Source organism: Oncorhynchus gorbuscha, linkage group LG02, assembly GCF_021184085.1.
Source record: "Oncorhynchus gorbuscha isolate QuinsamMale2020 ecotype Even-year linkage group LG02, OgorEven_v1.0, whole genome shotgun sequence".
In the NCBI taxonomy this organism is placed as follows: domain Eukaryota; kingdom Metazoa; phylum Chordata; class Actinopteri; order Salmoniformes; family Salmonidae; genus Oncorhynchus; species Oncorhynchus gorbuscha.
In genome coordinates, this window is record NC_060174.1 from 101,230,326 (window position 1) to 101,256,716 (window position 26,391).

At 45.5% G+C, this 26,391-nt stretch overlaps 1 protein-coding gene across 4 annotated transcripts; it reads left to right on the forward strand.

Moving 5' to 3' along the window:
- Positions 1 to 723: 723 nt before the first annotated feature.
- LOC124014299 (RING finger protein 145-like) lies at positions 724 to 25,900 on the forward strand. 4 transcript variants are annotated; one of them, XM_046329147.1, is made up of 12 exons: positions 724 to 883; positions 2,553 to 2,769; positions 15,578 to 15,686; positions 15,978 to 16,069; positions 18,886 to 19,121; positions 19,256 to 19,431; positions 19,687 to 19,827; positions 20,397 to 20,579; positions 20,829 to 20,976; positions 22,048 to 22,404; positions 22,778 to 23,246; positions 23,323 to 25,900. In XM_046329147.1, exons 2-12 carry the CDS (start codon positions 2,586 to 2,588, stop codon positions 23,337 to 23,339), a joined length of 2,112 nt encoding a protein of 703 aa, XP_046185103.1. In that variant the 5' UTR covers positions 724 to 883; positions 2,553 to 2,585; the 3' UTR covers positions 23,340 to 25,900. The 4 variants fall into 4 exon arrangements, with proteins under 4 accessions (XP_046185103.1, XP_046185094.1, XP_046185085.1 ...); XM_046329138.1 differs by having other exon boundaries at positions 724 to 966; positions 22,778 to 25,900; XM_046329129.1 differs by having other exon boundaries at positions 22,778 to 25,900.
- The last annotated feature ends 491 nt before the right edge of the window (positions 25,901 to 26,391 follow it).

A 26,391-nucleotide genomic window follows, 5' to 3' on the forward strand; every position in this document is an offset into this window, starting at 1 on the left:
GGCTTGATGTTTGTAGAACCTAATTGCAATTGAGAATAAATTCATGTTTACATGGAGTTTTTGGCTGTTTTGGCTAACAGAGAAGTCTACCTCTGTAAATGACCAGGCCCCTCGGAGTAAAGGTACTAGGGCTGAATGTTTATATACTCACATCATGTGTACATCAAACAAACAGTGAGGAATATGTAAAATACCATGTTTAAAACTGCAATATGTAACTTTTTAGTTTACCCGGACAAAATCCACATAGAAATATTAGTTATAAGAACTGTAATTATCAATGAAAGGAAGTCTAAGAAGCAGTAGATATGTTATATGGGTGCTATTCCTATACTTCCCTTACTTACATTTCGTTTTTGCGTATTTTACTTTTGGCTTCAAACAGCTGAATATACAACATTTTTGGTCAAATTAGGCGAATTATAAGAACAACATTCAATTAAATGGCAGAGCGACTTTAGCATATTCCCCCTGTAATTACCTGATTCCAGACGTCTGTCTAGGCGTAATCCCAAATGAGACGCCTAGACCTCTGGAATAAGCTTGCGCTCATATCGTATTTTCTGTTGAGCATTGCAAACGTAACGAACAAATTTAGATGCTGTTAACAATTTTTTAAAAATAACCCCCCCAAAAAAATACAGCATCTCTCTCAGCCCAGCCAGGAGTTGTTCTCTAATTAAGAGCTGCGGCGCATGCGCAATAGCCACGTCTTCATTACGAAGCCGTTACCTGGCTGAGTGAGAGGAGAGCTGACGGTTCGACTCACCGACAAAATGACATCGTTTAAACCGTTCATTTGGGAGACGCCTAGTTAAAAAAAAATGTTTGATATTAGACCGGAGAAACATCATCAAATTGAGTTTAACGTCGTTCTCGCAATGTAGGTTCTTTGCTTTTTTTCCCGTGGGGACAACGTTGATAACGCGACAGCAAGCTAACTTAGCTAGCTACACGTCACATGCGGTAATAAGGCGTAACTAGCAATGCTTCTAGCCAACTGTTGCTAACTTAGATCCATTTTTAATCGTGAGCAGCTGTTGATGTTACGTTTTTAGTTTGCTAACTATGCATGGTGGTACTTTCCATTACAAACCTATGGTATTGCTAACGTTAACTAGCTAGTTTAGGATGTTTTTTTTTAGCAGCTAGCTAATGTTAGCTATTGACGTGTCGTTTCTGAGTCCTACCTCTGCCCATCCCATGCAGTCACTTTTAGCATATTGTCTCATTTTACGACCCGATTTTTTTTTTACATGATTGTAGATCTCTAAGTTACATAAGATTATGATAAAGATGTGTTTATTCAGCACCCTTCTTGCGGGGCACAAGTGGTGTCGGGGTTAACTAGCCGTGGCTAACGTTAGGCGATGTAACTAAAGTTAATGTCATGACGCTCAGAGCCAAGCCACAACAAGCCATTCATGTAGCGTAGTTAGACGCCCTCAACAAAACGTGATCCTGTAACTGGTTGTAATTGTAACTGGTGGTGGTATAACCGAAATTATGTGATACAGTCATGTCATTATAATTAGAAGTGGTCACGTTAGCTAATAAAACGTTTCCGGACAGTCAGTCATGACTGATAAATGTGAATTACAAAGTGATGTAGCTAACGTTAGCTAGCCAGTTTACTCACAAGTACAGTGTTTAAACTATTGTTTTGTTGTTGTTTTTACCGTGGACTATCTGAAAATGAGGGCCGGGGGGATGGGATCTCCGATCTACATTGAATCAGTTCTATATTTAATTCTATGGAATATACTCAACATCAGTGTCTGTCTTTATTATAATGTTTTTTACTTGATGGGTCAACAACCAATCTGTAATACAGATCGTGTGAAAGGGTGAAGGCAAGCAGCATCATGATAACTTCCGGCTATGGGAAGGAATGTTTACAGTAGTTCAGGTGGATGCAGGGACCAGTTGGGATGTTTGGCTAATGGATAACATTTAATTTTCATTCACATTGATCCTGCTCAACCAAGCATGTAGGATTCTTGGGAAAATAGCCACAATGTAGACCCATAGTGAGAGGTGACGACAAATGAAATGCAGAAATTCACACATTTTTTGTCAGCAAATTACTTTTACTACATCTATATTCCCATAAGTATTTTTCCTTTAAAAAAAATAGTTTATTGTGAAAGTGACATCTGCCCCCATGTTACCTAATATGGTCTCATTTCCTGTACTTCAGGCTTGACTTGTGGAATTACAACACATTCTGTGCAGGCACTTTTAGTGTATATAGTTCCTTCCTGCCTCGTTCGACTCGATTTGTCTGAACATGCAGGCAGAGGCTTGAAGTGTTAACAGTTCTTCTTGGTCAAATGCAACTGTGTTTCTATCCTTTACAGCAACTTGTGCATGTCTACCTGGGAATGGGCTTATGAAACACCACATCGGTGAATCTATGGAATTGGAACTCTGAGAAAACAGAATTTTGCTGCTGTTTGATAAAAACAAGTATTTAGCCTACATGTTATAGCACTTGAGACATCTCACCGTTTTGCTTTCTTCTCCCTACTCCTTATCCCTCCCCTGTCCAGTCTTAGTAGGTTGTAGTGTGCTGTGTCAGGGCCATGGCATTGAAGGACAAGCTGGAAGCGGTGCTGAACGTGGGGCTGCGTGTCCCCAGCATCATGCTGCTGGAGATACTCTACCGCTGGGATGTCAGCTCCTTTTTCCAGAAGATCCAGAGGAGCAGTCTCAACAACAACCCCCTCTTCCAGTACAAGTACCTGGCTCTCTACCTGCACTATGTAGGTCAGTATCTCGCGCGCACACACACCCCTCACCTTTTTTTTTTTTACTGCAATTGGTCATGCCATTTCTGCAGCCCTTTAAGTTCTCATTTTATAGCAACTGTACATTTTTAAGCAGCACATTTTGACAAATGCACCCATACACTTACAAGACATTTCTATTGGTTCATCTTATGATAAACATATTTTAAACTGCCCCCCCCCCCAAGGTAAATGTAATGCTTACTAATTAATTTAATGGTGTTGTAAATGTCAGATTAGTTGTGAATTTTCTTGGCTACAACAGAAGTTTGCACTTTTTTGAGTGGCCATGAACTGTTAAAGGAGCAGTGCAGTTAATGTGATTTTGTAGATAGATGGCTCTTACACAAAATGGGATTTAGACATGCAGTGATTTTTAAAAAGACTGCTTGGGGGCTTTTCACCTCAGAGTAGATGAACTCTCCAGTGACATTGTGAAGAATAAAAACTATCACATGCTTTAACAAACACTGTACATTACGATGATCATATCCAAACTATCAAACAGGCTTGCAGTGTTAGCCAATAGTTCAGCACTACACTCAAAATAATCTATCGCTAGTGTGCCCTGACCAAGAAAAACACTGCAGTTGTAGCCTGTAACTAGGTGCCTGTTTTTCATGCTTGGTTCTCATCCATAGAATTTAATTTATGGAATACATTAATATAGTTTATGTTCGGCAGTTTTGAACCTACTAAGTCTTGAATTGTCTTGCTTTGTGTTTATAAATGTTTTCAGGTTCAAAGCTGAGACGGGATAAAATGAATGATACAAAGGATGACTGACATTGTTTGTACTCCGAATTTGCATAATTGCTGTAATGTCTATGATTCATGCATGTCAGCATCACCTCTGCAATTTATACAGGTGACTTTTGTATTTATAATGGCACATTAACACAGACACACAATATTGCTAATTTTGGGCTCCCGAGTGGCACTGCATTTCAGTGTTAGAGGCGTCACTACAGACCCTGGTTTGATTCGAGGCTGTATCACAACCGGCTGTGATTGGGAGGCCCATAGGGCGGCGCACAATTGGCCCAGCGTCGTCCAGGTTTGGTCAGGGGTAGGCCGTCATTGTAAGTAAGAGTTCTTAACTGACTTGCCTAGTTTAAAAAAACAAATGCAGTATGGCTATGTTCTGGTTGAGTGGGCCTGGCCTTTTACTAAGAGCTCAGTGGAGGCAGGGCTTGACATCTCATATTACTTGTCTGGGGCAAGTCAGAATAACAATTGGATAAGCGGAATATAGATTGAAATCACAATATCAAACAATTACATCATCATTAGAGAAGTGTCCTCCAGATGCCAAGTGTTGCTCACCTCAGATTTCGGCCTGGACGGGCAGTCTTTCAATCACCTGCAGTCTCAAAATGCTCTTTTACAATCAAAGCGCAGACCCGTGTGTCGCCACGTGTGCACGTGTTGATATTACTTGCTAGTTAGTAAGTTATTTGACCAGTTATAGGTTACTTTTTGGTCAGAGAACTGAGTTTGTACGGTCATGGTATGTGAATCCTGAGTACAGTGCCTTCAGAAAGTATTCATACCCCTTATTCTATCATTTATTCCAGCCTAAATTCAAAATGGATTGATTTGTTTCTCACCCATCTACAAACAATATCCCATAATGACAGTGGCAAGTGTTTTTAAGACATTTTTGCAAATGTCTTGAAAATAAAATGGATATAATTTACTTAAGTATTAACACCCCTGAATCAAAACATGTTAGAATCACCTTTGGCAGTGATTACAGCTGTGAGTGTTTCTGGGTTAAGAGCTTTGCACACCTGGATTGTACAATATTTGCACAGTCTTTTTAAAATTCTTTAAGCTCTGTCAAGTTGGTGGTTGATCATTGCTAGAGACAGCCATTTTCGAGTCTTTCCATAGATTTTCAAGTACGTTTTTAAGTTGAATATGTGACTAGGCCACTCGGACATTCAATGTCATCTTGGTATGCACCTACAGTGTATATTTGGTCATGTGTTTTAGGTTATTGTCCTGCTCAAGGGTGAATTTGTGTCTGTTGGAAAGCAGACTGAACCAGGTTTTCCTCTAGGATTTAACTCATGCGTAGCTCTATTCTGTTTCTTTTTATCCTAAACTCCATAGTCCTTGCCGATGACAAGCATACCCATAACATGATGCAGTCACCACCTTGCTTTAAAATATGAAGTGGTGCTGTGTTTGATTGGTCCCAAACAACAATTTTATTCAGGACATGATGTTAATTTCTTTGCCACCTTTTTATTTTTTTCTATGCAGGCTTCCTTCTTGTCATTTAGGTTAGTATTGTGGCGTAATTACAATGTTGATCCATCTTCAGTTTTCTCACGGCCATTAAACTCAAACTACTTTAAAGTCACCATTGGCCTCAGTTAAATCCCTGAGAGGTTTTCTTTCTTTCGGGCAACTGAGTTAGGAAGGACGCCTGTACCTTTGTAGTGACTTGGTGTATTGATACACCATCCAAAATGTAATTCAAATTTTATTGGTCACATATGTGTTCAGCACATGTTATTGCGAGTGTAGCGAAATGCTTTGTTTCTAGTTCCGACAGTGCAGCAACCTCTAACAAGTAATATCAAACAATTTCACAACAAATACCTAATACAAACACATCTAAGTAAAGGACTGGAATTAAGAATATACATATATGGATGAGCAATGTCAGCGTGACAGACTAAGATACAGTAAACACGAGATGAGTAATCCAATACATGTAAACATTAAAGTGACTAGTGTTCCATTTATTAAAGTGGCCAATGATATCAAGTCTGTGTATATAGGCAGCAGCCTCTAATGTGCTTGTGATGGCTCATTAACAGTATGATGGCCTTGAGATAGAAGCTGTTTTTCAGTCTCTCTGTCCCCGCTTTGATGCACCTGTACTGACCTCGCTAGTGGTTAGAGCGTTGGGCCAGTAACAGAAACGTTGCTTGATCAAATCCCCTGCCTGACAAGGTACAAATCTGTCGTTTTGCCTGTGAGGAAGGCACTTAATCAATTGTTCCAGGGGGGGCCCGACTACGTGGATGTCAATTATGACAGCCCCCCCCTCCGGTACCTCTGATTCAGAGAGCTTGGGTTAAATACAGAAGACAATTTTCAGTTGTAGGCATTCAGTTAAACAACTGACTAGGTATTCCCCTTTTGGATGATAGCGGGGTGAACAGGAAGTGGCTCGTGTGGTGGTTGTTGTCCTTGATCTTTTTGGCCTTCCTGTGACGTCGGCTGCTGTACGTGTAATTAACTTCCCCCATGCTTAAAGGGATATTACATGTTTACACATCTACCAATTGGTGCGCTTTGCGAGGCATTGGAAAAACTCCCTGGCCTTCGTGTTTTGAAATTCACTGCTCTACTAAGGGACCTTACAGATAATTGTATATTGTATAATTCTACTTTTACGTTATGGAGTAGTGTATGTGTGTGTGTGTGTGTGTGTGTGTGTGTGTGTGTGTGTGTGTGTGTGTGTGTGTGTGTGTGTGTGTGTGTGTGTAGGCCAGTGATGGTCAGTTTAATCCGTTTTAAATTCGGCTGTAACACAATGAAATGTGGGAATAGTAGCAGGGTGTTTGTGTGTATACTTTCTGAAGACACTGTATGTGCAGGTGGGCCTGAGGAGATGGTCTTTGCTGCAGCAGTTCGGCTAGTCTGTTTCATAGACTAACTACGTAGCCAAATCAAAACATATAGTGTACCCTGACTAGTTTTCACAGCATCTATTCATGTCATTGTCCTGTCCGATGTTCTAAACTTCTCTACCGGCACTCGCAAATTGATAAACAGGAACATTAATAAACCAGTACCAAATAAGGCTACTCCTGTTGTAGAATCGCCCTTCGAGTGCTTCATATTGGCAGTTGATGAAACAATCTGACACTGTTGGAAAACTGGGATTCCCTTCAATTCGTCATTGGCCATGTCATTCTGACAACATTAGCCAATCAGAATATTTCTAACATGATGTCAATAGATCTCCCCAGAAACTTGACTGAAGTTTGTAGATTAACTTGTTTTAGTTGCCTTTTTTGTGGGTGTGAAATGGTTTCGTTAAATCTAATGCTGTGTAAATGCTTGAGTTGAACATTACTAGTCACTTATCATTTTCCAAATCTCTCCAGTAACCTCTTCATACACCACACAAAGGAGTGGTTTGTTTTTCTTCCTTATCTCTGGGCACGAAGCCAGACAGCTTTAATTCTTCTGTCTGTTTGGGCTCTAAAGCTCAGGTTAGAACAGGTTTTTGTTAGTTGTATGCTACGGGGGGGTAGAGCTAATTACCCCTTATTTCTCATGTAGGCTTACTTCCCTCTGAGGGGTAAGCAGCTCTTTGTGAAGGTAGAGTGTGTATATATATATACTTGTAAATAATCAATGTCCCGAGGGCTCCCTGTCCCGAGCATGGTCTTCCTTGAATCCTTCAACTACTCGAAAAAACATCTTATTGTTGATAAATTAATTCTGCCTGATTACTCAAACCAGTTTTCCTCCACTTTGAAGTAGATTACTTTAGCCATTTTGATCCCTTATTTATTCAATTGGCCTAAAGACAAGTATTTGGTTGTAATGTTGCTGTAATTTTATAGGCTAACCATTCTCCATAAGACTTAAAGGGGCAGTGTTGTATTTTGAGACGGGCTTGAATATGCCTGAAAGCCAATAGCCAGAGGGTAGCTTATGTTGTTTTTATTCTGTTCTTAATATATGATAATTGAATTGAAGTGGTTCCTTGCATCATACAACCCATTTTCCAGTCACCCTTTTGGTCCATACATGATGTTAGACTTTGTGGTTGAGACGAGTTAATTGAGCTTTCAGACAAACAAAATCAGTCGTATACGTGGCTGATGCTCGTGTTTCAGACCAGAACAGAAAGGCATGAGGTCATTAAAATTATCATTAAACAGTGAAATGGTGCCATAATTAAAGCATGGCCTGACCTGAAACATCTGCAATTCTCTACAGCCACTTTTTTTTTTGTGTGTGTGTCATCATGGTGAAACGTCTCGGTCACATTTTCCTCTCCTTCCATCTCCCGTAGAGCTTTTTTCCACCATCCAAGACCAAGTATTTTAAAGGGATTTTCCGTGATGCTCGGCGAGAAATAAGTCAATCTGGTCACAGCACCTCTGCTATTCCAGTTGGTATATTTTTACCTTAATGTGCGAAGAGGATTTAACCAATGATACTGTTTTGTGGTTTGGCATAGTGATCTGTACTGTACAAGGCATGGAGGATCCCATTATCAGCACGTCAGGCTGCTGGGTAATTGTGTAGTAGGTGGATAGTGTGAGCTATGGGGAGAAGCTGGCAGCAAGGTTGGGTGTGTGACTCTTGTTTAGGCAGGCTAAAGGCTGTTGACTCACTTTGCTGGCCTAGCACCATGTTCTCTGTGTGGGGGCCTAGCACCATGTTCTCTGTGTGGGGGCCTAGCACCATGTTCTCTGTGTGGGGGCCTAGCACCATGTTCTCTGTGTGGGGGCCTAGCACCATGTCCTCTGTGTGGGGGCCTAGCACCATGTCCTCTGTGTGGGGGCCTAGCACCATGTCCTCTGTGTGGGGGCCTAGCACCATGTCCTCTGTGTGGGGGCCTAGCACCATGTCCTCTGTGTGGGGGGCCTAGCACCATGTCCTCTGTGGGGGGGCCTAGCACCATGTCCTCTGTGTGGGGGGCCTAGCACCATGTCCTCTGTGTGGGGGGCCTAGCACCATGTCCTCTGTGTGGGGGCCTAGCACCATGTCCTCTGTGTGGGGGCCTAGCACCATGTCCTCTGTGTGGGGGGCCTAGCACCATGTCCTCTGTGTGGGGGGGGGGCTAGCACCATGTCCTCTGTGTGGGGGCCTAGCACCATGTCCTCTGTGTGGGGGGGGGCCTAGCACCATGTCCTCTGTGTGGGGGCCTAGCACCATGTCCTCTGTGGGGGGCCTAGCACCATGTCCTCTGTGGGGGGCCTAGCACCATGTCCTCTGTGTGGGGGCCTAGCACCATGTCCTCTGTGGGGGGCCTAGCACCATGTCCTCTGTGTGAGGGTGTGGGGGCCTAGCACCATGTCCTCTGTGTGGGGGCCTAGCACCATGTCCTCTGTGTGGGGGCCTAGCACCATGTCCTCCTGTCTCTGTGTGGGGGCCTAGCACCATGTCCTCTGTGGGGGGCCTAGCACCATGTCCTCTGTGGGGGGGCCTAGCACCATGTCCTCTGTGTGGGGGCCTAGCACCATGTCCTCTGTGTGGGGGCCTGTCCTCTGTGTGGGGGGGGGCCTAGCACCATGTCCTGTGTGGGGGCTGTGTGGGGGGCCTAGCACCATGTCCTCTGTGTGGGGGCCTAGCACCATGTCCTCTGTGGGGGGGGGCCTAGCACCATGTCCTCTGTGGGGGGGGGGGCCTAGCACCATGTCCTCTGTGGGGGGCCTAGCACCATGTCCTCTGTGGGGGGGGGGGGGGGGCCTAGCACCATGTCCTCTGTGGGGGGGGCCTAGCACCATGTCCTCTGTGGGGGGGGGGGCCTAGCACCATGTCCTCTGTGGGGGGGGGGGGGGGGGGGGGGGGGGGGGGGGGGGGGGGGGGCCACCATGTCCTCTGTGGGGGGGGGCCTAGCACCATGCAGGTCCTCTGAGTGTCCTCTCTGGGGGGGGCCTAGGACTGAGTGAAGTCAAAGAAGCTGTTTTCTTCCCAGGGGAGGAGAGTGGAGGAGGTACAGGCCATGATAACCAGCTTACAGACCATTAACACCATGTACTGCAGTCACTACATAGATATGCTAATCATCAATGGGAATGACTTTTTCCTTACCTTTGTATTTTGTGTGTAAGCGCACACTTTCTATGACCTCGACAGGGGTGTGTTTGGGGTCTTGGTGGTCTTGGCTGAAGATGGTGGATGAGACGATGAGCTTGGTATTTGCTGATGAACACACTTGGCAGCAGAGCACCAGTTGACTGAACTGAACCTCTGTTTGTGTGTGTGTTGTCTGTCTTGGGGAGAGAGGGAGAAAATATATTCTTCTGTGTTTTTAAGATTCAAAATATTAGGTAAAACCGAGGACTTTTGGCACTGTAGCAGCCTGTCTACAACCCTTTAGCTTATGGGCAGGGAGCGCGTATCAGGGAGCGCGTATCAGGGAGCGCGTATTTGTACTGCCCCCACAGATGGTTCTATCACATCGGTCAACTCTTTGTCCTGTCTGCATGACTTTGCATAGCAAATTGCTGTGGATTAACGTCTCGTTAAACGCAAGGATTTTTCTGCCATTGATATGCTTAGCGGCTCGCACAAGGATAAGTCCAAACTGTGTAAAAAAACAAAGATAATACAAAAAATGCAATCGGGATGGAGAAACGCTTTGTGTAAACCTAAACCAGATACAAAGTTTGAGAAGATAATGGACCTAATATATTTAGACTAACAATCATCAAAATATAAGCTAGACAGTGGGGTAATAGAACATTCCCTAACCAGTATAGATCGTATGTTTAAGTTTAAAAAACATGTTAGCCAAAATATGAAATAGCTGCAGGAAATTTGCTTTAAAACCTCAACCTTTTAAAATAGTTTTTTTCCCAAATGTTTTTAATTGCAGGAAGTTGGCATAAATGCAAAAGATTCTCTACACCGTGAAGATAAGGGACCTTATCGTCTCTAGAACTTTGCTGCACTTACAAGCCAACCGTGCCTCCTGCCACACCCCTGGTCACGCCCACCACCTAAACCCCTTTTTGAAACAGAAACCAAAACAAACTCTAGCCCGTGTTGGCTTGCCTAATGCAGACATGGGAATAGGATGTGCTCTGTTCATAACATACATGGCTGCACCTGACTAATGGCCAGAAGGCTTCTTCTCTGTGCATAATTCAGATACTCGAGCCCGTCCTCACCCGCCACGGGCCGAGCTACATCACGAGGACCGTTATATTAGTTTTATATGAAATAATGTGATATATCCCCCTCCCCAGGCACAGGATAGGAAATGACCTTTTACAGTCAGTTTATCATTTATCTGTGAGCCTATTATATATTTTAGCAGAGGGTGTAACGTTATATTCTACTAATCAAAAATATAAACGCAACCATTTCAAAGATTTCACTGAGTTACAGTTCATTAGGCCCTAATCTATGGATTTCACATGACTGGAAATGCAGATATGCATCTGTTGGTCACCGATACCTTTTAACATCAAAGGGGAGTGTGGATAAAGTCAGGCTCTGGTGTGACACCAGTCGGGCTCCTTCGCATAGAGATGCTCAGGCGGTTGGATGTGGCCCGTGGAATGTTGTCCCACTCCTCTTCAATGGCTGTGTGAAGTTGCTGGATATTGGCGGAAACTGGAACACACCGTCTTACACAGATCCAGCAAAGGGTCTGAATACTTACGTATGTTTTAAAAAACTTGCAAATATGTCTAAACCTGTTGCTTTGTCAGTATTTGTTATTTATTGTGTGTAGATTAGGGGGAAGGGGGGACAATTTTAACACATTTTTAGAATAAGGCCGTAACGTAACAAAATGTGGGGAAAGTCAATGGGTCTGAATGTGTCTGTGTATACATATTTTTCAATATTGCAATAATATTTTTTGCGCTAGTTGGCTGTACCTGCACCAACTCTCCAGTATTTTTCCTTCTGTAGCTTGTTCTCCATCTTTTTAAATAGGGAGCCAATATGTTTTCAGCACTTTTATTACCATGACTGATCAAAACCTGTATTCTCATGTGTCTCTCTGGTCCCTCTGCAGCAGACGTATAGTGAGCAATATGTTTGCAACATCGAATCGCAATAAAATCACAGTATCGAATCACACTCTGCACACGGAATCGCACTCTGCACACGGAATCGCACTCTGCACACGGAATCGCACTCTGCACATGGAATCGCACTCTGCACATGGAATCGCACTCTGCACACGGAATCGCACTCTGCACACGGAATCACACTACATATAGAATCACACACTATACACACATAATCACACTATACATACAGAATCACATATCGTATCGGCACCATAGTATTGTGATCATATCGTGAGGTCCCTGGTAATTCCCAGCCCTACTTCTGCAACTCTGAGTCCAGAGCAGGAGCCTCTCCAACCAAAGCCCCCCACACAATGTTAAACACTGACTTGTAAATTCAGCACTGAAGGAAGGCCTCACTAACTGAACATGGGCTTCTGTAAAGCCAGAGCTTGTTCTGTTCCCCCATCGACTTCCAATGAAGGTTGTATTTGGGTTATGGATTTGTTCACGGCATTACGTCAGCAGTGCTTACCCTCTCCTGTCGTCCCTTCACATGTCTCTGTTTCCTGCTCTGTGAAGGTTTTGACTGAGCAGCCAGATGAGCCTATTGACAGCAGTGCTTACCCTCTCCTGTCGTCCCTTCACATGTCTCTGTTTCCTGCTCTGTGACGGTTTTGACTGAGCAGCCAGATGAGCCTATTGACAGCAGTGCTTACCCTCTCCTGTCGTCCCTTCACATGTCTCTGTTTCCTGCTCTGTGACTGTTTTGACTGAGCAGCCAGATGAGCCTATTGACAGCAGTGCTTACCCTCTCCTGTCGTCCCCGCACATGTCTCTGTTTCCTGCTCTGTGACGGTTTTGACTGAGCAGCCAGATGAGCCTATTGACAGCAGTGCTTACCCTCTCCTGTCGTCCCTTCACATGTCTCTGTTTCCTGCTCTGTGAAGGTTTTGACTGAGCAGCCAGATGAGCCTATTGACAGCAGTGCTTACCCTCTCCTGTCGTCCCTTCACATGTCTCTGTTTCCTGCTCTGTGACGGTTTTGACTGAGCAGCCAGATGAGCCTATTGACAGCAGTGACTTGTCTGGTTGGGCTGGCTGGCAGAATATAGCTCGAACTCTCAGGATTATATAAGTGGGATCCGCTCACCGCTACAGCCACAGTCTGAGGGGGGAGAAGGGAGGGAGAATTAAGCTGCCCCTCTCTAATCTCCCGTCACCCTGGCTTTCACAGTGAGGCTGGCTCATCCTGCATGACCGGGCCACTCGCACGCGCACACTAGTGGCTGGGTTCACCAACAAACATTGACTCCAGTCAGCGCCTGTGGCGATCCGAGAGAGGATCACCATCATTTTGGTTCTCATGGGAGGTAGAATCATGAACGGTGAGCTCAAAGTATTGGAACAGTGACAACGTTGTTGTTTTGGCTCTGTACTCCAGCACTTGATACAATGACTGAGGTTAAAGTGCAGACTGTCAGCTTACATTTAAGGGTATTTTCATCCATATTGGGAATTATTTCACTTTTTGGTACACAGTCACTCCATTTTAGGGGACAAAAAAATATTAGGACTAATTCACTTGTATTAATGTAGTGAAAAGTTAAGCGTTTTGTCACGTTCATACTGGGCAGTGGTTACACCAAGCTTGTGTCTATTTGTCACGTTCATACTGGGCAGTGGTTACACCAAGCTTGTGTCTATTTGTCACGTTCATACTGGGCAGTGGTTACACCAAGCTTGTGTCTTTTTGTCACGTTCATACTGGGCAGTGGTTACATCAAGCTTGTGTCTATTTGTCACGTTCATACTGGGCAGTGGTTACACCAAGCTTGTGTCTATTTGTCACGTTCATACTGGGCAGTGGTTACACCAAGCTTGTGTCTATTTGTCACGTGGTTACACCAAGCTCATACTGGGCAGTGGTTACACCAAGCTTGTGTCTATTTGTCACGTTCATACTGGGCAGTGGTTACATCAAGCTTGTGTCTATTTGTCACGTTCATACTGGGCAGTGGTTACACCAAGCTTGTGTCTATTTGTCACGTTCATACTGGGCAGTGGTTACATCAAGCTTGTGTCTATTTGTCACGTTCATACTGGGCAGTGGTTACATCAAGCTTGTGTCTATTTGTCACGTTCATACTGGGCAGTGGTTACACCAAGCTTGTGTCTATTTGTCACGTTCATACTGGGCAGTGGTTACACCAAGCTTGTGTCTCTACAAACATGTTGCAGGGAGGGTTGCAGTTTTTGTGGGTGGGTACGTTTTGTCTTTGTCTAGTTTTTGTTTCTCCAGAATGACTGGTGTTTTTGTCATGCTTCCTGATCTCTAATGAAAGTTTGATCAGGTTTAGATGCTCGTTTGACTTCTCTCACACATGCGCACTCCCTCACAGTGGATGGTGCAGAGAGCTGTGGTGTGTTAGCTGTTTGCTAATAGAATCCCCAGGGTGAATTGTCAGATCTATTGCTGGGTCCAAGTCGGCCAGTGAGTCCCGGGTGTATTAGTGCCTGGTGATTTATTATTTTTTATTTTTGTCTCTGGCTGTTCCTGCTGACTCCTACACCGGGCAGGCCGCGCTCAACCAAGGTGGAGGGAAGGCAGGATTATTGCTTTCACTGTCCTCACTACTACTCTGTATTACTGAGAGGATTGGAATGACAGTTGCAGGATTCTACATGTAGTGAAGGCCAGTCAGACAGTAGTGGACGCCTGTGTTAAATCTGTCCCTTATGTGTTAAACAGCAATTGACACATTTTTTTATAGACACAAAAAGATAATATCTGCTTAATAAAAAAGTATTTCGCCTTTTATTTAACCAGGTAGGCCAGTTGAGAACAACTTCTCATTTACAACTGTGACCTGACCAAGATAAAGCAAGCAACAGTTACACATGGGATAAACAGAGTCAATAAAACGTGTGTGTGTGTGTGTGATTGTGTGTGTGTGATTGTGTGTGTGATTGTGTGTGTGTGTGTGTGTGTGTGTGTGTGTGTGTGTGTGTGTGTGTGTGTGTGTGTGTGTGTGTGTGTGTGTGTGTGTGTGTGAGGTAAAATTATCTCAATAACCGACGGACCAAACTTTTAATGATCAAGTATCAACACCATAAAGTATCAGAGGAGGAAGTTTGACCCACACTGGTCGGAACACACCAGACTGGTCACAGGGAAACTGCTGGCTGGGCTTGGTGCTCTGAAATGGGGAAAGGGACTTTATCTTCAGACATCTTCCACACCATTTACCAAACCATGATAACTCTCCTGGACTACTGTTCCACAGTACGGCTCCCACCCAACATCAGAGCATTCAGACCCGTCTTAACCAGCTCCAACGACTCATCAACAGGGCTGCTCCTATCAGGACCAGTCTTAACCAGCTCCAACGACTCATCAACAGGGCTGCTCCTATCAGGACCCGTCATACACAAAGGGAACACACAAAGACAGTTGAAACACTGGACATGATTCAATACATTACCCTGGCGACTGCTTTCAAGGCAACACAAACTGCCTACTTTATGTGTCAGACCTGTTCAACAGTTTCCACCAATCCTCTGGGGACTAGATTAGCAGCCAAACACTATGAACAATGGGATCCCCACCTATTGGTTCACCCACCCACTAAAAACAGTGTAGTTTGCTGGACCACTGCTGTGTGACAAGCTAGACTTACCCACGGGACAGCTGGCTAGCGTTTCTGCTTTAGTGTTACTGAGTGGGCTATCATGTCTAATTGAAATGAATATGTATTCTACTTCATGGTGCTCTACAGTCCCCCTGTGCTCTACAGTCCCCCTGTGCTCTACAGTCCCCCCTGTGCTCTACAGTCCCCCCTGTGCTGTACAGTCCCCTCTGTGATTCACTGCGTCTCCCTCCCTTGTGACAGGTTACATCCTCAGCCTGGTTCTCCTGACTGAATGTCTCTGTTCTGCTGTGTGACAGGTCACATCCTCAGCCTGGTTCTCCTGACTGAATGTCTCTGTTCTGCTGTGTGACTCAGCCTGGTTCTCCTGAATGAATGTCTCTGTTCTGCTGTGTGACAGGTTACATCCTCAGCCTGGTGCTCCTGACTCTGCCTCGTCAACACCTGGTGAAGCTCTACCTGTACGTGCTAACTGCCCTGCTGCTCTTCGCTGGACACCAGGTGTCCAGGTGAGAGAGCGAGACGTACATACACACAGAATTTATATTGTTAGCAAGGAGTGAAATGTGTTTGGAAGGTCATTTTAAAAAGCCATTGCGTGCTGTGATTGTTAACTATTTTCATATTGCTCCATAAAACAGGTAGGTAATAGTATTGAGTGAATCAAGCTTCTACAGGCCCTGGGTGTGTGGAACTTGTTGAATTCTCTGAAGGATATTTTTTTATCTAGCCAGTGAGGACAGAGGACCACAGGTGTGACTGCAGGAGGTGAACTGATCTCTAGTTTGTCTTGTTTTTAGGGATTATGTCCGCAGTGAGCTGGACTCTGGGTACGAGGAACCGCTCTACCTGGAGCCACTGTCCATGAACCGCTTCTCCACCGCCCTCATAGGTAACTAACTAAACACAGTCCCACCTTTCACTACCAGCCTCATGGGTAACTAACTAACTAAACACAGTCCCACCTTTCACTACCAGCCTCATAGGTAACTAACTAAACACAGTCCCACCTTTCACCACCAGCCTCATAGGTAACTAACTAAACACAGTCCCACCTTTCACCACCAGCCTCATAGGTAACTAACTAACTAAACACAGTCCCACCTTTCACTACCAGCCTCATAGGTAACTAACTAAACACAGTCCCACCTTTCACCACCAGCCTCATAGGTAACTAACTAACTAAACACAGTCCCACCTTTCACCACCAGCCTCATAGGTAACTAACTAACTAAACACAGTCCCACCTTTCACCACCAGCCTCCTAGGTAACTAACTAAACACAGTCCCACCTTTCACTACCAGCCTCATAGGTAACTAACTAACTAAACACAGTCCCACCTTTCACTACCAGCCTCCTAGGTAACTAACTAAACACAGTCCCACCTTTCACTACCAGCCTCATAGGTAACTAACTAAACACAGTCCCACCTTTCACCACCAGCCTCATAGGTAACTAACTAAACACAGTCCCACCTTTCACTACCAGCCTCATAGGTAACTAACTAAACACAGTCCCACCTTTCACCACCAGCCTCATAGGTAACTAACTAACTAACTAAATACAGTCCCAACTTTCACTACCAGCCTCCTAGGTAACTAACTAAACACAGTCCCACCTTTCACTTCCAGCCTCATAGGTAACTAACTAAACACAGTCCCACCTTTCACTACCAGCCTCATAGGTAACTAACTAACTAACTAAATACAGTCCCAACTTTCACTACCAGCCTCCTAGGTAACTAACTAAACACAGTCCCACCTTTCACTACCAGCCTCATAGGTAACTAACTAAACACAGTCCCACCTTTCACTACCAGCCTCATAGGTAACTAACTAAACACAGTCCCACCTTTCACTTCCAGCCTCATAGGTAACTAACTAAACACAGTCCCACCTTTCACTACCAGCCTCATAGGTAACTAACTAACTAACTAAACACAGTCCCACCTTTCACTACCAGCCTCATAGGTAACTAACTAAACACAGTCCCACCTTTCACTACCAGCCTCCTAGTTAACTAACTAAACACAGTCCCACCTTTCACTACCAGCCTCCTAGTTAACTAACTAAACACAGTCCCACCTTTCCCTACCAGCCTCATAGGTATCTAAACACAGTCCCACCTTTCACTACCAGCCTCATAGGTAACTAACTAAACACAGTCCCACCTTTCACTACCAGCCTCATAGGTAACTAACTAAACACAGTCCCACCTTTCACCACCAGCCTCATAGGTAACTAACTAACTAAACACAGTCCCACCTTTCACTACCAGCCTCCTAGTTAACTAACTAAACACAGTCCCACCTTTCACTACCAGCCTCCTAGTTAACTAACTAAACACAGTCCCACCTTTCACTACCAGCCTCCTAGTTAACTAACTAAACACAGTCCCACCTTTCACTACCAGCCTCATAGGTAACTAACTAAACACAGTCCCACCTTTCACTACCAGCCTCATAGGTAACTAACTAAACACAGTCCCACCTTTCACTACCAGCCTCATAGGTAACTAACTAACTAACTAAACACAGTCCCACCTTTCACTACCAGCCTCATAAGTAACTAACTAACTAAACACAGTCCCACCTTTCACTACCAGCCTCATAGGTAACTAACTAACTAAACACAGTCCCACCTTTCACTACCAGCCTCATAGGTAACTAACTAACTAAACACAGTCCCACCTTTCACTACCAGCCTCATAGGTAACTAACTAACTAAACACAGTCCCACCTTTCACTACCAGCCTCATAGGTAACTAACTAACTAAACACAGTCCCACCTTTCACTACCAGCCTCATAGGTAACTAACTAAACACAGTCCCACCTTTCACTACCAGCCTCATAGGTAACTAACTAACTAAACACAGTCCCACCTTTCACCACCAGCCTCATAGGTAACTAACTAACTAACTAAACACAGTCCCACCTTTCACCACCAGCCTCCTAGTTAACTAACTAAACTAGGTTCACCCTACAACCTTTAGGCACATGGAAGGTGTTCCCTTGCTTCATCATTGGCAGTAGGTAGGGTGTTCAGGGGGTTGTCTGTGGGAGCGATTGAATCTGTTGCTCTGAGCTGCCGTTTGCCGCAGAGCTCCTCAGCTCTCTAATGGACTCTAACACAGCGAGGTGGAGCTTCTGAATGCAGCCACAGCATTCCTGTAACAACGGGGACACCCACCACTCTGACAGGCCTCTCAATATCTCTATTTAATCTCTACCTTTCCCCCCACGCTCGCTCTCTCTTGCTCACTCATTGATGTATTTCTTTGTCGCGCTGCTTCTTTCACAAGAGGGAAGCTTGTTGTGGTTCTGCAGTATCTGTAGGCTCTTAGCTTACTGGGGTGTGGGCTCCGCCTCTTCTAAAAATACGACTGGCCATAATATTGTCGTATTCAGAGCTCAGTAAAAGGCTGAAAGCAAGCAACCAGTGTCTTATGTCTTCATGAATAGGAGGCCTGCCTGTGAAATGCCTTTATGTAATGACCTGATGATGAGCGGATTGTCCTTCTGTTAGGTAACCCACTGCTACTTTGACTTTTAACGATGGGAACCCTTTCCCTGACAAGGGGGGGACTGATTGATTCCTTGGCTTTGTTTTACACCGCGGCTGCCACTACAGAGTGTATGGTGGACGTTCACCTACACCCTGTGTGTATTAACCCCGTCCCTCCTGTGTCCCTGCCTGCCTCTCTCCAGCTCAGCTGGTGGTGTGCACCCTGTGCTCCTGTGTCATGCAGACCAAGAGGATCTGGCTGTTCTCTGCTCACCTGCTCCCCCTGGTGGCCCGTCTCTGTCTGGTCCCCCTGGAGACCATCGTGTTCATCAACCGCTTTGCCATGATCTTCACGGGCCTCGAGGTCATCTACTTCCTGGCCTCCAACCTGCTGGTGCCCTACAACCTGGCCAAGACCGCCTACAGGGAGCTGGTGCAGGTAAAACTGGGGGAGATTCAGTCAGTCCATTATTACCTGATCCTCAGTGGTTTTTCTCCTCTCAGGAGAAAAACCAGCCATCTGGATGAGTTTTTTTATTTCTAGTCGCTAACCATCCTCTTCTTTGTGCCCAGGTGGTGGAGGTGTACGGGCTGCTGGCTCTGGGGATGTCCCTGTGGAACCAGCTGGTTCTGCCCGTCCTCTTCATGTGCTTCTGGTTGGTTCTGTTCGCCCTGCAGATCTACAGCTACTTCAGTAGCCGGGACCAGCCCACCTCCAGAGAGCGCCTGCTCTTCTTGTTCCTCACCAGGTGGGAGCAGCACTACCAACACTTTCGTGGTATTGCAGTTTCTGTCATGGAATGCTTATCCTGTGTGGAATGCGAGAGGTTTGAAATCCAAGGTCTCCTGTTACGCTGGAACTTTTTCCTCAACGTTATTGAGTCTCAAGTTCTACAGTTTCACTCACGTGTCTTGTTTTAAATCCTAGAAAATGGGATGTGGTCCATCTATTACAAATACATGTATGACCTTTGAGTAACTCATTCTCCTTGTCCTCCCCCCAGTATTGCAGAGTGCTGCAGCACCCCCTATTCCCTGCTGGGCCTGGTCTTCACTGTTTCCTTTGTGGCCTTGGGTGTCCTCACCCTCTGCAAGTTCTACCTGCAGGGCTACCGAGCCTTCATGAATGACAACACCATGCACCGGTCAGTCCGCTGCCCGCCCAGCTCCCTTCTCATTCAGCCCATGTGATGCTGTGTGTTCATGTCTGTTTAGTGTGTTCATGTCTGTTTAGTGTGTTCATATCTGTTTAGTGTGTTCTGTCTGTTTAGTGTGTTCTGTCTGTCTAGTGTGTTCTGTCTGTTCTGTGTTCTGTCTGTCTATTAGTGTGTTCTGTCTGTCTATTAGTGTGTTCTGTCTGTCTATTAGTGTGTTCTGTCTGTTTAGTGTGTTCTGTCTGTTCTGTGTTCTGTCTGTCTAGTGTGTTCTGTCTGTCTAGTGTGTTCTGTCTGTCTAGTGTGTTCTGTCTGTCTAGTGTGTTCTGTCTGTCTAGTGTGTTCTGTCTGTCTAGTGTGTTCTGTCTGTCTAGTGTGTTCTGTCTGTCTAGTGTGTTCTGTCTGTCTAGTGTGTTCTGTCTGTCTAGTGTGTTCTGTCTGTTCTGTGGACCACAGGTTTGATCACTGGGAGAATCTTTTTCCTTTCTGACATCGTTTAAAAAAGACAGAATATTTATGAATCTCTCTTCCCCTACTTCCCTACCTCCCTCCTATCTCAGGGGGATGACAGAGGGCATCACGTTACTGATCCTGGCTGTCCAGACAGGTCTGATCGAACTGCAGGTCATCCACCGAGCCTTCCTCCTGAGTATCATCCTCTTCATCGTGGTGGCCTCCATCCTACAGTCCATGCTGGAGATAGCTGACCCCATTGTACTGGCTCTAGGGGCCTCCCGGGACAAGTAAGATGTTCAAGGCTTATTTTGACATGTGACTCTATTTTTGCTCTGCTTTTGACTAGGGCCCATAGGGTCATCCACAGGTACACACACACACTCACAGATGTATTCACCCTTTATTTATACAGAGAAATGGGCAGCAGAGTCACTTCAAATGTAAACCCAACTATATGATTGAATTCGACACAACTTTATCGACAACCTCCGAGGCGGTTCCCTACTAATAGTTGTGTTGGTGGTTGCTCTGGTCAGGAGCCTGTGGAAGCACTTCCGGGCCGTGAGTCTCTGCTTGTTCCTGCTGATCTTCCCAGCCTATATGGCCTACATGATCTGCCAGTTCTTCCTCATGGACTTCTGGCTCCTCATCATCATCTCCTCTAGCATCCTCACCTCACTGCAGGTACACACACACACACACACACACACACCAAGCTCTATTGCTGTGGAGAGAGAGACACGCATGGAGACGGGCGTGGTAAGGACCGTTAGCTGTAAGCTCCCCCATGCTATTCCCTGGCCACCTGTAAGGGTAGGGAAAACCCTGCGCGCTCCGAGAGGTGGAGTCAACACGTGATTGGCCCTTTGATGTTTTGGATCTCTCTGAAATAAGAGCCATAGAAAGGTCCTTTGGGTAAAGGATGTTTGGCAAACCTTCTTGAAGTCTGTATCCAAAGTGATTACTTCAGTAGCAGAGATCCCACTCTGGAAATGTTATGTACTTGTAGAGAATGTTTTAAAACCAATATGAACTAAACCAAAAAGGGTACTTTGAGGATAATATATATTTTAATCTAAACATGTTTCAGGTGACGCCAAGACTGGCTTTGATGCATCTACACACTAATGGTTGTAATGTCTTACTGTTAACTGGATGGCTGGGTATAACATCTCTTCATTAGAGGGCCATGAACATTACCAATGTCATGTCTTGTTCTTTTAGAAAGCCCCGAAACAGATTGATGGACAGTCTGATCAGGAGATTCGTGTTAAGGCTGGACCCCTGAGCCTCCAATGGCTGTGGATATTTAATCTGATGCCCCAGAGGCTTCATTCGAGGCCAACTGGATTTTGGCAGGGGCTGTCCGACGGAACTAACGCAATGCGATTTTGGCCAAACCGAAGTAGATTTAAGAGAATGACCTTGATAAGCTAATTTAAATGATAAGTGAAGTCCCCTGGGGGGGTCTTTATGTTTATGGATAGGCCTGGGTAAGACCAAGATGTCACAGCTTTCTCAGCTTTAATGACTTATTTCTCTATCATTATTTGGGTGCAGAAGGTATGTCAAACATCCCCCCAAATGACCTTTCTATGGATTTCAGATCCAAAACATCATCATTGTCTTTGGAATCGCCTTGGTGATTTGTTTTTTAGAACATTCTGGTACGTTGACCTGAAGTGTTCTTTAACAGAACGGAGTACTGATTTAGTTTGTATATGACCTGTGATCCTAACCCTCCCTGTCCCCTAGGTGCTGGGTACCCTGCTCATCTACATCCTGTTCATGGTGGAGGAGGTACGTAAGGAGCCCGTACAGAACATGGATGACGTCATCTACTACGTGAACGGAACCTACCGGCTGCTGGAGTTCCTGGTGGCGCTCGTGGTGGTGGCCTACGGCGTGTCAGAGACCGTGTTCGGGGAGTGGACAGTGATGGGCTCCACCATTATCTTCATTCACTCCTACTACAACGTCTGGCTGCGCGCCCAGCTGGGCTGGCAGAGCTTCCTGCTGCGCAGAGAAGCTGTCAACAAGATCAAGAGCCTTCCCACCGCCTCTGACCTGCAGCTGAAGAAGTACAACGACATCTGCGCCATCTGCTATCAGGTGTGTGTGTGTGTGTGTGTGTGTGTGTGTGTGTGTGTGTGTGTGTGTGTGTGTGTGTGTGTGTGTGTGTGTGCGCATGGAAGAAGTGTGCATGCTTGAAGAGAAAAGTGAGTGTTTGAGACCAATGTAATTGGTCTGATAAGTGTTTTAAAAGCCTTCTGATTTGAAGAGGATGACAATACAGCTAAAGGGGATATGAAGTTGGTTCTCCTTCAACATAAAATAAATATATATTATTCATAGAGAAGGAATGTTTTTAGTTTGAATAAGGATATGTAACTTCAACTCATCAGAAAAGGGTCCATGTTGAATCTGGCATTGTAGTAGGCTTTTCCAGTTCAGTAGTTAACCAGTGTCTTGTCCCTTCCTGTAGGACATGAAGTCTGCTGTCATCACCCCTTGCAGCCACTTCTTCCATGCTGGCTGTCTCAAGAAGTGGCTTTATGTACAGGAGACCTGCCCCCTCTGTCACAAACAGCTGAAGAGCCAATCACAGCCTGCCAGTGCCACCGCAGTACCCGCCCAGGACATTCTACCAGCCAATCCCAACCCAGCAGAGGCTGTGCAAGGAGAGCCAGTGGCTGTTGAGGGGGACAAAACCGTTACTCGGAACGGTGTTCCTGTTGAAGGGAGCCAAGCCAGCCCCTCTGCTAACCCTAACCTAGAGCTTGAGGGCAAGGCAGAGGAGAATGCCCTGGGCCCCCAGCAGGCTGACACAGTGGACAGTGTGTATTTGGAGGGCCAGGTGGCCGGTCTGTCACAGGGCTCGGGGGAGTCATGTCTCCGGCATCGCCAGCCCCAGCAGTCTGCCTCTTCACCTGCAGCAGCAACATCCACAGCATGTGGAGCTGAACTCTAGTCAGAACGGTCTGCCAGCCCCTGCTGCCTCTTCACCTGCAGCAGCAACATCCACAGCATGTGGAGCTGAACTCTAGTCAGAACGGTCTGCCAGCCCCTGCTGCCTCTTCACCTGCAGCAGCAACATCCACGGCATGTAGAGCTGAACTCTAGTCAGAACGGTCTGCCAGCCCCTGCTGCCTCTTCACCTGCAGCAGCAACATCCACGGCATGTAGAGCTGAACTCTAGTCAGAACGGTCTGCCAGCCCCTGCTGCCTCTTCACCTGCAGCAGCAACATCCACAGCATGTAGAGCTGAACTCTAGTCAGAACGGTCTGCCAGCCCCTGCTGCCTCTTCACCTGCAGCAGCAACATCCACGGCATGTAGAGCTGAACTCTAGTCAGAACGGTCTGCCAGCCCCTGCTGCCTCTTCACCTGCAGCAGCAACATCCACAGCATGTAGAGCTGAACTCTAGTCAGAACGGTCTGCCAGCCCCTGCTGCCTCTTCACCTGCAGCAGCAACATCCACAGCATGTAGAGCTGAACTCTAGTCAGAACGGTCTGCCAGCCCCTGCTGCCTCTTCACCTGCAGCAGCAACATCCACAGCATGTAGAGCTGAACTCTAGTCAGAACGGTCTGCCAGCCCCTGCTGCCTCTGAACCTCACTCCTGCATACTACCACCTCACACACAGCTAAAGACTAAGTAACCAAGATGGAGGTTGCTGGTTAACTGTTGGACTGACTTGCCACTATCCAACACCTCCCCATTAATGAACTCATCTATTTGTTGGCCTGTTTCTTAGATTTTGTTTTTTAAACTCATTAACATTTCATGGTTATTAATCCTATAGGATTGTATGAAATCTGATGCAGACTTTAGTAATGTTTGATTCTGAGATGCCATGCTGAACATTACATTTCACTGTTGAGAAATATGCATTGACTTCTCCCACTTGTTGACAAAATACGTAAGTAGCCTTGTGTGAGCCAGAACCACCACAGACCATATCACCTCCACTCATGGCAGCAGATCTCTGTCTCTGTAGCATGAGGCAGGTTGATGTACGAGTACACACCCTGGACGGGACTCTAGTCCAGGGTTCGGCAACCCTGTGCCTGCGGCCCTCCAGGACCGTCATGTTGTTGGTTTAACCCACCTGGAAGACCAGGTGTGTTGAATTTAGTCAATTACTGAAGTGATTCGTTAGCTCAGTTGGTCAGGTGAGGTGCCTAGTTGGAACAACACACTACAGTACCTGCACACTTCAGAAACAGGGTTGCCTCCCCTCTCCACTAGTCTATCTGGGGGCCTTACCTCCAATCTCTCTTTAACACGGAGTCCCAAGTAGATGCAAATTGGGTCCCATTTCTTCAGTCTCTGGTAGGACTGGGCGGGGATTGAACTCTCAACCTAACGATTTCGGGGTGGAAACTCTAAACACAAGGCCACTGAGTTTAACAACAAAATGCAGCTTTGAAGTTGAGTTGCATTCTACTGTACATCCACTAAACAGCAGACAACTCAGCCACAGCATTTAATAGTTTCATTAACGCTCATTCAACATCCAATATTTTCCAATTGAGCTGTGATTCAAGACCAGTGTTAATTATATCAAGGGATATGACCCTCTGTAGGTTACTAACGTGAGCACCCCCCCCCAGTTGGGCCTGATCTGTTCCCTAGTTGGGCCTGATCTGTTCCCTAGTTGGGCCTGATCTGTTCCCTAGTTGGGCCTGATCTGTTCCCTAGTTGGGCCTGATCTGTTACACAACCTGAATGTTACCAAGTCCAGGGACAGGGCAGGCTGGTGTGTAGGTGGAAGACACCAATGCTCCCTGTGTGTGTTTCGATTTAAATTCATTCATACTGAAGAGAACAGACCCATATGGCGCTTTATATACGTTTAGGCTTGAACGGAGTCACCGTCCGACAGCCATGGGAACTTTATTTACATGATATGTAATGGAGCCATCTGCACCGTCATTTATAGCGACGCTCCAAAGTTGTCTTTGTCAGGTACCAAATAGTTTTGGTATGTATGAGAAAAAGCCCTATATAAATGTGTGTTTATAAACATGTATATTGTATCTGAAGAGGAATTTTGATATGCCTGCCATTCAGTGTTAAAAGCTGAACCTCCCCCAGTATGACGTGATCAGAGGCTTGTGTGAACACTTTATTAACCCTCACGGTTGAAGTGTGAAGAGAGCTGATCACCGATTGAGGGAGTTACCAGCGCTGAATTGACCTAAAACAGTATTATTTGTCACAATTTTGAGAATGAATACATAGTATTATGTATGATCAAACTTGTCAAATGTTCCATCAATTAATTGGTGGCTTTTGGACATTTTCTTGAGTCTGTATTGGGAGAAACGGCTAAGAGTGTACAGTATTTTACATGCATCATTACATCGACATTTTGAAGAGGACTTTTAGCATTTGAAATGCATTCCTATTTGGAATGGAATGTTTCTTTTGAGAAGCCCTACAAATTAATTTTTATTTAATTTTTTTAGAATACAAAGAACGACATGCTCTGTGAATGCTGATTTCCAGTCAAATTGTTTTGGTAAGAAATTTTCCTGGTGTTGCCTTTTTTATTTTACAAAACTGCTGAATGTCAAATTCTACAATCTAATTTTAACCTACATATTCTGCACTCTTTTTGTGTTGGTGATTTTGAATGTTATAGATGGTGATGGATTGGTCACAACTTCCAACATCACCATGCAAGCTCTATCCTGGAACCCACAGGCCTTCCATTGTCAATAAGAATTTGCTCTTAATTAACTTGCCTCGTTAAATATAAATAAAACCCACAAGGGCTCCTGAGTGAAGCAGTGGTCTAAGGCACTGCAGCTCAGTGCTTGAGGCGTCACTACAGACAGACACCCTGGTTTGATCCTGGGCTGTATCACAACCGGCCGTGATTGGGACTCCCATAGGGTGGGGCACAATTGGTCCAGGTTTGGCCGGTGTAGGTCGTCATTGTAAGAACTTGTTCTAAACTGACTTGCCTAGTTAAATAAAGGTTCAATCAAATAAATGCAAAGGCCACAGGGGTGGAAGGTGGAGGCCACAGGGGTGGAAGGTGGAGGCCACAGGGGTGGAAGGTGGAGGCCACAGGGGTGGAAGGTGGAG